The 12,501-nt window shown below is 40.1% G+C and overlaps 1 protein-coding gene across 4 annotated transcripts in view; it reads left to right on the top strand.

Annotated features, from left to right (window-relative positions):
- anks1b (ankyrin repeat and sterile alpha motif domain containing 1B) overlaps positions 1 to 12,501 on the top strand; it is a 233,045-nt gene that overhangs the window by 62,680 nt on the left and 157,864 nt on the right. For all 4 annotated transcript variants that reach the window (XM_031313332.2, XM_031313331.2, XM_031313333.2 and 1 more), the window contains one exon: positions 2,163 to 2,319. In XM_031313332.2, coding sequence (XP_031169192.1) covers positions 2,163 to 2,319 — 157 coding nt within the window. The remainder of the gene's footprint in view (positions 1 to 2,162; positions 2,320 to 12,501) is intronic.

The raw sequence follows: 12,501 nt of genomic DNA on the forward strand, positions 1-12,501 counted from the left end.
CATCACTAAAAATCTTCATTTTAATGCAGAACCCATCTCGGTCAACATTATGATCTCTTGAATAACATATGGTACAAAAAACTATGTTGGTCATTTAAGCTTATTTTGGCTCCAGCTAATTTGAGCCTGATGCTGCAGAGAAGAGTGATGAGACACAGCTGAAGTCTGAAAGTGTCAAAACCCACAATCACTGTCATGCCTGGGGAAAAAAAGAAACTGTTGCCAGGGGGAAAAAAAAAAACAATTCTGTAGAAAATTGCACTGACTATGAGAGGAAGCACAACTCATTTATTTAACCAGTTAAACAAAATATCACCAAGGTCACAGAATATGAGGGCAAAGAAAAGGCAGCTCACAATTCATGTATTTTGATTTTAACATGATTTAATTCCTTCTTGGAGTAAAATTATAAATGATGCGGTATGTCTGAGGGTTGCATTGTACTGTATGTTCCACAGCGAAAGATGAATTATTCGTGCAGTAAGGTTAAAATGTTTGATTTGGTGTTTTCAAGGGAAATGTGTCAATATTCCATGATTCAGATTTCAGGTCGGCCAGCTCGGCTTCTGCTCCCTCTCTCTATCCCTCCATCTTTCGATCTGTTTATACACTGTGTGCAAAATTATTAGGCAAGTGAGTATTTTGACCTTATTGTCATTTTCATGCATATTTTCCAATTCCAAGTTATATAAACTTGAATGCTAATTTGATTTAAGCATTATCAGGTGATGTGTATTTGTGTAATGAGGGAGGGTGTGGCCTAAGTGATCAACACCCTATATCAAGGTGTGCATAATTATTAGGCAGCTTCTTTACCTCAGACAAAATGGGCAAAAAAAGAGATTTAACAGACTGAAAAGTCCAAAATTGTAAAATGCCTTTCAGAAGGATGCAGCACTCTTGAAGTAGCAAAGATATTGAGGCATGATCACCGAACAAACGTTTTGTTGCAAATAGTCAACAGGGTCGCAAGAAACGTGTGGAGAAAAAAAGACGCAGATTAACTGCTAGAGACTTGAGAAGAATTAAACGTGAAGTTACCAGGAACCCATTAACCTCCAGTGCCGCCATATTCCAGAAATGCAACCTACCTGGAGTGTCCAGAAGTACAAGGTGTTCAGTGCTCAGAGACATGGCCCAGGTAAGAGGCTGAAACACGACCACCACTTAACAGGACTCATAAGTTGAAACGTCAAGAATGGGCCAAGAAATATCTGAAGACAGATTTTTCAAAGGTTTTATGGACCGATGAAATGAGAGTGACTCTTGACAGGCCCGTGGCTGGATAACTAATGGGCACAGAGCTCCACTTCGAGTCAGACGCCAGCAAGGTGGAGGTGGGGTACTGGTATGGGCTGCTATTATTAAGGATGAGCTAGTTGGACCTCTTCGAGTTGAAGATGGACTTAAAATCAACTCCCAAAATTACTGCCAGTTTTTAGAAGATACTTTCTTCAAGCAGTGGTACAGGAAAAAGTCTATATCCTTCATAAGGCCATGATTTTTATGCAGGACAATGCTCCATCACATGCATCCAAGTACTCCACTGCATGGCTAGCCAGCAAAGGCCTTTAAAGATGACAGAATAATGACATGGCCCCCTTCCTCACCTGACCTAAATCCCATTGAGAACTTGTGGGCCCTTCTTAAACGTGAGATTTACAGTGAGGGAAGACAATACACCTCTTTGAACAGCATTTGGGATGCTGTGGTTGCTGCTGCACAAAAAGTTGATCATCAACAGATCAAGAAACTAACAGATTCCATGGATGGAAGGCTCATGACAGTTATTGAAAAGAAGGGTGGCTATATTGGTCACTGAATATTTCTTGAACTGTCAGAAGTGTTTATTTGTACATTTTGAGTTTTATTCTTACGCTAAGAAATTAAAATAAGTGAGATGGGAACATTTTAGTTTTTCATTTAGTTGCATAATAATTCTGCACACTAATAGTTGCCTAATAATTCTGCACCTAGATATTCTCCAGAGAAAGCCAAAACTCACTTTTCCTTTGTTAAATATTCAGATTTGAGGTTTATTAACATTTTTGATTGACAGAGCAATGTATTTGTTACAATACAATAAATCCTTAGGAATACAACTTGCCTCATAATTTTGCACACAGTGTATATATTGACCTGTATATATCTGTCTATCTCAGGGAAGTTGTACTAAAGCTGCTCCAGTTTGAGGCATCCACAAATGTGCCTGACAGCAAGGGTTGCTTCCCGCTGCACCTGGCCGCCTGGCGGGGAGACGTGGACATCGTCCGCATCCTCATCCACCATGGACCCTCGCACTGCCGGGTCAACCAACAGGTAAACACCGTAATCCCATCATCCTCCTCTGAAAAGCCTTGATTGCCAATGCCACCTGTGGGAAACGTCATGTGAATTCTAGGTTTATTAGAACTGCGTGTCTTTTTATAGTCTAACATTAGGCCACAATCTTACACTTACTTTATTGAATTTGAATCACAGTTATTGAATTGGATAGAAAAATATTTTCTTTGGTCTGCTTACAGTACACTTAACTACAGAATGTTTAATTACAGTACCTTCTTCCACAGTGCTGCCGAGGAGGGCCTGGCTAGTCCACACAGCATTGTGGGATGGGAGAGAAACGTGCTCTGGTTTATTGGCATTTCTTTATACCAATCACAATTGTCGCACGGAGCCATGGTGCCGCTGCAAAAAAGCCTCGGGAAAGAACTTGTTTTGGTGGAACATGTGTACGTTCAAAAGTTGTTTTAGTTGTGCAACAGAACTGAGAAAACTCAGATTGGACAGATCGTAACTACAGAATGTTTAATTACAGTACAGTTAACTGGAGCTGGGTGATATCGAAAAAAATCAAATATCACGATATGTTTTGACAAAATACATCAATGTCGATATTGCGGCGATATTGTAGGGTTGACTATTGGTGCTTTCACAAAATATTAACACAATGAGAGTTCTGATAAATAATCACCAATGATGTGGATACAATGATTAAATAGATAAAGGCAAATAATAAACCACCTAGGAAGTCTGGTTCAGAAAATGCCATCACTTTACTGTAATGCAGCCTTTAAAAAAAGGAAAAGACAACACGTGTTATATCACGATATTACGATATCCAAAATTTAAGATGATCTCTAGCCTCATATGTCGATGCTGATATAATATCTATATATTTCCCAGCCCTACAGTTAACTACAGAATGTTTAGTTGTCAGTAGAAGGGTGTAAACAGGACCTTCAGATATTATTTTATAAATTAGTCTTTGAAGCAGGACATTATTATCAAGCTATATTGCTGCTCTTTTTGATTGCAGCTGCTTGTTAATTGATAGTCCATTTCTGCTGCTGCATGTGTTGGTGTTATCCATTTAATTAGGGTATGTCAGGGTCAGCCGTATTCTGTATCAGCTCTAAATGCCTCTGGCCCTGACCTCTGACAAATCTCTGAGAGAGGCAAGTGAATTCACTGGATTAATTATAACTTCATATCTGGATTTCTGTAGCTTAGAGAAGCCATTTATTAGTTAACCTTCTAGAAAAAGAAACAACACATACATCTAACCTTTGTTCATGTTGTTGCCCGCATTTCCATGTTAAATGGTCAATTGCGGCTAAAAGAAACACTTTCCCTCTGTGGTGTAACTGTTCCAGAACAAGAAAGGTCTCATCAGCTAAATTAAAGTTGAGTTCTTCTGTTGTATTTCTTGGGGCATTTAAACCAGCTCTGCCACAGGCCGTCTCGTTATGGCTCCTGTCCAACAGAGCCGATCCTTTACAGTTCCCAGGGATCTCTCTCTGACAGCCGGCTGAGCGTTTCAACTCTGGGAGCATTCAGCCTGCCACCGCTGTCATTCCTCATCAGCAAAACTGACCTCCTCCTCCTCCCTAACTCTTTTCCTGTCCATCTCTGCTTGCAGTTTTTTTGATGATGTCACGCTCTCGCTGATGCGCTGTCATTTGAAGATGAGCACGAAGCATACAGAGGGTGTTGAGAGCTAAAATCTTGATGTCTTTTTTTTAAATATTCCTACTCCTAATGGCAGTGTAGTAATGGACCTCCCAGGTTATCGGAGCATTATTTACTCTGCATAATAAGCACATTTTCCTCTGTCACCATTAGCCAAATCATTTCCCTCTGTGAGTTGTTAGAGCCTAATTGTTTGCTGTGATAAATGGTGTCTATTGCCCCTGAAATGAAGAGGTTTGTCAGCAAGTGAACACAGGTAATTTTCCTTTTATACCCCATCATTGATTTGTAGAGCTGAGTGGGCTGCTGTGCAGGCAGCGTGGACACATATAGGGTGAAAGATGCTGATTGGAAAGATACCGTACAGATGCTGACTTCAGTGCATAGTCAACGTGTGTGTGTGTGTGTGTGTGTGTGTGTGTGTGTGTGTGTGTGTGTGTGTGTGGTGGTTAATGGAGCATATAGAGCATATGAAGATCTGTCACCTGACGTTTTCAGTTTTTGAAACACAAACATTCCAGTTATTTGGGTGATGTGAAGTGCAGTCAGTTACTTAGTGTATCTGTGATTTCTGTTGCTATTTTATTTAACTTTCTACAATAACTTTCAGCAAACCCTAATGCTGTTTATGTGTAGGGGGTGAGACTTAATAGCTACAAGTCATCATTTTACAGTCAAAGAAAGTTGAAAATGGAGACAGGCTAATGCTGTTGTGTCAGTATTTGGTGTGGTGTGCACATAAAAACTTAGCAAGGAGGATGTGTGTTACATGCTGCCAACATAATGCAAAGATACAAACTGACTGCATCACAGTTTTGTTCTATTGAGTAACAGAGGACCAATGAAAATGACATAGATATCTATATTTACGTAATTATTACTAATCTTAATCTTGTCCTGGCAGTAAATACATTTGAATGCGAAAAAAGAGAAAATAATATTTATCATTACACTTAAATCTTCAGATCTTACAGAATTCCTCTGGTTATGCTTAAGTTAGCTTTTATTTGTAGTATCTGATGGACTTATAGGTTTAATGTCTGTATAAAGCTCAAAAGACGGTCTGGGATTGGATGCTGAGGGGTTAACGAACTATAGGAAGCCCCTGAAGAGAACACTAACCTATGCTATGTCAACTTGAATGTTCCATATGTTATCTAACATGTTACCTAAGCTATTCCATATAAGCTGTGAAATGTAAAGCTAGAATTAGGATGCATATTGGCAGTGTATTCTCCAGGTTCTGCAGGACCTGTAAATGGATGCTGTAATATTTGATGTAATAAACCTTTTTATAATCAAGAACAGTATCCAGCGAATCTCTCTTCCACACATCGGCAACACAGCACGGCAACCAAGACACAACATATTCATGTGCATCAGTGAAAGAAAGAAGAAATGAAGCTTTATAAACACCTCGGTTGTTTTTAATCCTTTAATTGCACTGGACGGCTTTTCTTGTCTTTCTTGTTCTCTCTTTGTATCATGCATCTCCGTTTGAGCCTTGTATATCAACAACCTGGAAATTACTATTATCTACCCTGTTATCAGTTTTCATCTCTCTCTTCTGTACAATACAAACTTGTGAAAATGCTAAGCTACAGAGCTCACATTAGCAAGCTGTCAATGCTGTCTGTCAAACTATTGCACGCAGACAAGGCAAAACACAGTCTCCAGCATGACTGGGCCTTCACATGCCTTCACATGCCTTAACCACTGTCTTTTACAAGTTTAAATTACGGTACCTGTGATGCATCGTTGTACCGTATTCTTGCAGTTATGCGTTGTCGGTGTGAGGGTACAGTCGTTTTCAGGTTGCAGGCAAAAATCTGAATGTAAGATTTATAGTGTTAGTATGTTTACAATGCCTAAGCTCCATATTTTCCCACTGTCTATCTTGTCTGCTGTAGAGAGCAGGGCCTGAATACATTAGTCAGGTTGATATACTGAGGTCCACACATGCTCACACCCATCATCGAGACTTACAGCAGCAAGCCATTGGGTGCACATTACCCCATTCTCAAAGATATTACTCTGCCCACGTACACATTACTCGTGTCAGAGGTTGAGTGTATGTGTATCTGGGTGTGCAGCTTAGTTTTATCGGGTGACACTAGAGGGTCACACAGTTTGTCTTAATATTGTATAACAAGAGAAACAACATTTGTGCTCACCTTTGTACATGAGGTAACAAATAGCGACAGGAGACTGGAAAAGGACACAGGAGGGAGCTGTAATTAGTGTGAAATGTCCTGAGAGCATAGGTGGTGGGAAGTGTGTAGGTGGGCCAGTTCTATGCTGCAGCCAATAGAGGATTATTCGAGGTTAGTGGATGTTATTAGTTGGCGGTAAACCAGTTCCAGACCACTGTTTACTGCCTAATTGGTCCCAGTAGAGTGTGTGTGTGTGTGTGTGTGTGTGTGTGTATAGTCTGACTGGAGAATATTATTGTAACATACTGTGTGTGCATGTTTTTTTGTTTGTATGTATGAGAGACAGTGAGGCAGTAAAAGGACTGCCAGGTAAATGTAAAGCAGACAATGAAGCTACACCAAACACCACAACTACCAAAACAAAGGCAAGAAAATACGTAGTGGTGACCACAATTCCATCTAAGGAGCCGACTGACAATCTTCCAGTCGAATCGCATTGTTCCTTGTTGACTATCCCTTCACAGAAAAAGCTGATTGTTGTACCTCTCTCTCACTAATATATGTACGGACTATATATACAGATCTCTCTCTGGGGGGGGGGGGTGGTATCGTATATTGTGTATTTGTATTGAACAGAAAAAGTTTGGGAACCACTGACTTAGCCTATCCTTACAAGGACCATTTTGAGAAACTCATCTTTGTGGTGCATTCAAGGATGGTTCCACATTTGAGAATCGGCCACTGAGCATCACAAAGCGTTAGATTTTAAAGCTCAAAGCTAGATGATTAACAAAAAAGCAAACATACTGTAGATGCCATGAAAAAATGTGAATGTGGCTGTGTACTGCTTTAAAAAAAGTTTGGCAACTGACTGAATTCTGTTGAATAGACTCATGTCCCATATTTATGCTGCTGCATAACACAAAACAGCTGGAACACACCGAGCGCGCAAGTGTCGCGTAGTGTAGATACGTGCCTGATCATGCGCCAGGATGAGTGGGGATAACTTCAGTGACAAATGTATACGTTTATTATGAAATGTTGTACAAGTGACACTTATGGCTTGTGTGTGTGTGTGAGTGATTGCGTGTCTTGCTGTGGGTAGGTGTTTATTTTATTTTGAATGTGTTTTATTTTTGTAAAGTATCTGTGGTCTTCCTGTATAGGATTACCTGCCTGGCTTGACACATACGCTCGTGCAGTGGCATTGTTATATCTAAAATATTGGTGGGGCACAATTTCAAAAGATGGGCTACATACCAGTAAAACTAGAATACTCTGTATCTCACTCTGTTAACATGTCAACAAACCACATGGCTCCACAAATCAGACAGCATTGTAACGTGAACACAGTGGCTACCAGTGCCAGTTATTTAGCCGTCACTAGTTGACTGCAAGCCACTATGCCCCACCTGCCCCTAATGACCAGTCGCCACTGCGCTCGCGTATCGCGCAAGACATAGAGGAGACGCCGAAACTATTGCTGCAGCACGCTGACGCTATGCTGACGCTATGCTGACGCTATGCTGACGCTGCACGCCCGGTATGAACGGACAGATTGGATAACATGGGCGCCGAAATAAAAACAGTTGCGTTACGATGCTATACGTGACCCTTACGCGCCCGGTGTGTTCCAGCTGTAATGCTACAAAAAAATAGAGACAAAATCTTTAAAGTGATGGATTACCCAACCAAGTTTTAATTTGATTTAAAATGAATTTCCGGTGGCTCATTATGGGCCCCTTAAACCCCTAGACCACCAGAGTGCCCCAAAATGCAATTTTAGGAGATTTCAGTGACGCAACCAGCTTTGCCATGCCATGATGTCCAAAACAGCTCGGGTCCCATGCTCAGTTTTTTTGGCCCCAGGATTTGAACCAGCGGCACTTAGAATAACATGCATCCAGGCAGAGTATGTTGACTGACTAATGATGACACATTTTACCCACATTATAAAGATTATTTTGCTTGTGCCTGGCCGTGGCAGTGTGAGGGACGTAGAGCGTGCGTGCTTGCGTGCTTGCGTGCTTGCGTGCGTGTGTGGGAACCAGCACTCAACCTCTGTATGGGGCCTCTGGACTAGTCAATTTAAGGGTTGTTCTATGTGTGTGTGGTTGACTGATTAGGTCAAGTATGTCCCCTTGTGCTGCAGATATATCCCAAGAATGTTTTCTTTTCCATAAACAGAAGCACAGAGGGTTATTCTTTTCCTTTCTCTCCCTCTTGTCTTCTATCTCCCCTTTTGTTCTCCCAAAGGAGGAGAAAGGAGATCAGCAGCATAAAACCAAGGGAGATAATAAGCGAGATTAGAAGGATGTTGCATGAAGCACCATCTGTGCTTCAAATGTGGCGTGCGCATGTGTGGACATGTGCATGCATGAAATACTTCCTGTAGGCTTTTCTCCAGGTGCAGCAAGGCCTTCTGGGAGCCCAGAGGCTGTGTGAACTAAGACAAAGGTGAAAGGTAATGAGGTTGCTTGCTTGCTGTGTTTCCACAAATGTCTTTCTGTGTTTGTGCCTGTGTGTATTCATCTTACAGTCTTGGCAATTCCATGCCCTATCATGCACACATGTTGCTACCACACATGAAAATGAAACCATATGTTTCCTGACGGTCAACATGTGAACACGGCCTCTGTGAGAACACATGCTGCTAGTAGAAACCGCCCTGGGAAAGTCCTTCCTCAAACATTGCCTACCGCCATGCCCGCTGCTACCAAAACACACAGTCACACTGAGCCATAGGATGTTTTTTTTTTTATGAGTAATGTGCAAAAAAGTGTTATGTAATATGTTTTCACAGCCTGATGCTCTGTTGGCAGTGGGCTTCCTAATTATAGTTTAGCTAAAGAAAACTGATTCATCTCGCCATTTATCAAAAACAAACTACAGCCCTGAGTGATTCTTGCAAGCTGGGAGCAGATTGTGTGCGAGTGTGTTAATTGAGATGTTATATGAAGACGTGGAAAAAAACGTTTTGCAGGATTTTCCTCTTTGGTACTTTGACAGAAAATGAAAATATGGTTCCTCTTTAAGTTGCTAACCCTAGAGGAAGATCAGAGTTCAAATTTCAACTACCTGGAGCTGTTTGGGATTTTGTGTCTTGCTGAAGGGAAGACCGTCTCTATTAAACCAAGGCCGAGTCTACTGCACCTCTGATAAATCCTCAGTCTGATGCAGGTCTAAAAGCAATCCAGTTTGTTAGAAGCTCATTTCATTGAATTCCCTTTATCGAATTCTTTGTCTTTTATCCATACATTTCACATTTGCAGATTTTATGAGTTGGTTTTCACAACACTGGTCAAGGATAAAATAATGTTTATCATGATGTTTTTCAAATATGATGAATACAGTCAAAACAATCAAAGCAGTTCTGATTTATTGAACGGAGTTAGTTCAAGACTGCCTTTTATAAAAGAGTGAATTTGTGAAAATGCAGTACTTGAAACATCGTGTTTTATGTTTGAAATATGTATAGAAATGCAGATTCAGTGATAAGGTCCCTTTTTATTTGCAATTGTAACTATGCCCGAAGGTTGTCATGTTCATTTTATACTGTAATCAATAAAACATAAATTATGAACAACTAGCATTATAATCAGTTGTCAACATGATCATCATGATCACCGTTTTGAAGTCAATACTGAATAGGAAAAATGTTTAAAAGTATCTTGATATTAGTAGAGCTGAAATTATAAATGTATTTGTTGATTAGGTGGCCACGATTTTGGTGAATTGTTTAAGTCATTTATCAAGCAATTGCTTTTTCTTTTCTTTGTTTTATATCATTGTAAACGCCCCACTCTCTTAATAACTGCTCTTTTTTCTTCTCCATTCGGAAGACCTTAATAGCTTCAGGCTAAAAAGAGAAGTAAGGGAAGGATGCCTCTCCTGCTCCTTCTCTTTCTGCCTCTCATTCGATACAAAACACTCTTGTATGATGTGCTGAAAGTTTTTATTCACACATCATCAAACTATATTTTTCCCATCCTTTTGCCTGAAAGAAACACCTGAACATCTTAAATTAAAAAAAATTATAAGGAAAAAATACAATACATTACTAAAATTAAAATCAAACAAGATATATAAGGAAATACAAACTATGATCATTGATATGTTGTAGCTATTGTAAAAATAAAATAAAATGTCTTCTAAATGTATGTACACAAGAAAAACCCTATGTGTACTGACTTTATTTACAGTATAGTATATTCTGTATAGGCTACATGTAAATAGAGAGATGTATGCATATTTATAAGATTAGACAAGAGTGAGAAAGGAGAGAAACAGTTTCACCTCGGTGTCGCCCATGTTTTTCATTTTCTATTTATTTACCCAGCTCTCCCCAGGCAACGCGCTGAGCTGCTGGGATTATGAGATGCCGCAACGTAGACCAAGCTCATCCTGCATATCAGTTCATCAGCATTAACATGGTGTATGTTCAAACAAATACCTCTGCGCTTCATTCGCTCTAGTTTCATTTCAGCCCCGGCCTGTCTGATAAGGCTCGCTTATTTGCATGGATGTAGCGGTTTGTTTGACGCCGACTGTGTGTGTGTGTGTGTAAATGTTTTGTAATACAAGTGTGCAAGTAGATATTGTGTGTGTCCTACAGTTAAGAAGGGTAATGCAGGGGATGCTGCATGGATAGTAAAGATGTATCATAAAAAAAATTATTACACAATAATAAAACCATGCAGCTGTCTTGGTAAAAGGGACAAGCAGATAATTTTCATTACACATACATTAAATATTTATGACCGTTAACTGTGTATCAGTACCATATACGTATACTGATGAAAGAAAAGCACTGACATCCATTTCTATGGGCATGTCAATAATGTGCTGCCATGCCTGTTGATGTGTCATTAGTAGATGGCTGTTGCTCAGGGCTCAATCAGCAACAATACACCAACTGCTAGATGATATCGGAAAGCTGTCAGAGCAAGTGTAATGGAAATATATAGCTCGCTCTGAGAACATAGCGGGATTTTCTCTACTTCTCCCACTCTCTCTCTCCTCCTCTTCTTCTCTATCTCCCTCGTTCTATCACTCTGTGTCTCTGTTCATATCTTTGTCACTTTCCTTTCTGTCTGGGAATTGCGTTTTCCCTATCTAAAGCTGTGTGTGAGAGGCACAGTGGATTGGACAGACAAAGCTTTATTGTCCGTTTAAGGCTGCAGAGAACGGGTCATTGGCAGCGCCAACAATGGTGTGCGTGCGTGTGTATGTGTGTGTGTGTGTGCGTGTGCGTGCCCGTCCGTACTCTGATACTTCTGCCACGTTTGAGATTTCTCTACCCACGGCCTGGTGGCCCATAAAATAAAAAAGTTAAATTGCACCCTCATAACTTTCATCTCCTGTCAGTACCAGAAACCCATATTACATGCGTTGTGGAGCTCAGTGTTTTTAGGGTCAAAGTTCAATTTAGTTGAGCTTTGGCTGAAAATGCACTAAAATAATGGCCTTGCTCTGTGCAAAGTTGAACTTGTGTGTTAGGTGTGAAAGCCCAGAGAGTGGCAAGAAATATGCAACGAGTGAGACAGGGCTGCAAATAGACATTGCTTGATTTTTAAGGAGTCCCAAGCTAAAAAGGTTCTGAAGCTTTGCCCTAATACAGTAACACTAGAACACAACTAGATCCAAGTTGTTAATGATTTGGATGCTGTTAATAGAGTGATAAACTATAAACTATAGTGAGAACTATTTTGATTATAATTACCAAACACACAAACTGTGTATTTACTTCGAACTCTTCAATAACAGCAGCCATGCAAAATGCTTACTTGTGATTGGCTGGCGTCTGTTAAAATTGTACGGCAGTTTGGATCAAAGGTTTAACCACTGTCCTAAATCGGTGTACCACATACGTATCTTATCTGTTGGTAACCATAGCAACCATATTTCACCATGCTTCACATTATCTTACCAGTGCCTCTCTTTTTTTCTTCAGTGTGAGGGTTGTATAGGGTATAGGCTACAAGTGTAATAACACACTCTAAGGGTATCTTAAAAAATAAGCGACTCTGTGGCAGAAAGTGCCACTGCTTCGTGTCATGCTGTTCATCTTTTCCACCTTGTTTTATATATATCAGGATATTTTGTTGTGTAACATTGCTTACAAATCAACCTGTTATTGTACATGGTTAAAAATTAATTACCTATTGGGTCTAGAACTTCTTTTTCCATGTGCTATTGCGTTTAACCTTTTTAATAGATGAATGACCTATTCTCCAGACATTGCATTGCTATTCTACACTGAATACTGCCGGTGGCAAATTATGACTGAATGCACTGCATTTGTTGTGTTTTGGGACTTGGAGTATATAAGACAATATATACAGTAGATTAGATAAGATGGCACTTAAATGCTCCC

This window comes from Sander lucioperca, chromosome 20, assembly GCF_008315115.2.
Source record: "Sander lucioperca isolate FBNREF2018 chromosome 20, SLUC_FBN_1.2, whole genome shotgun sequence".
Lineage (NCBI taxonomy): Eukaryota > Metazoa > Chordata > Actinopteri > Perciformes > Percidae > Sander > Sander lucioperca.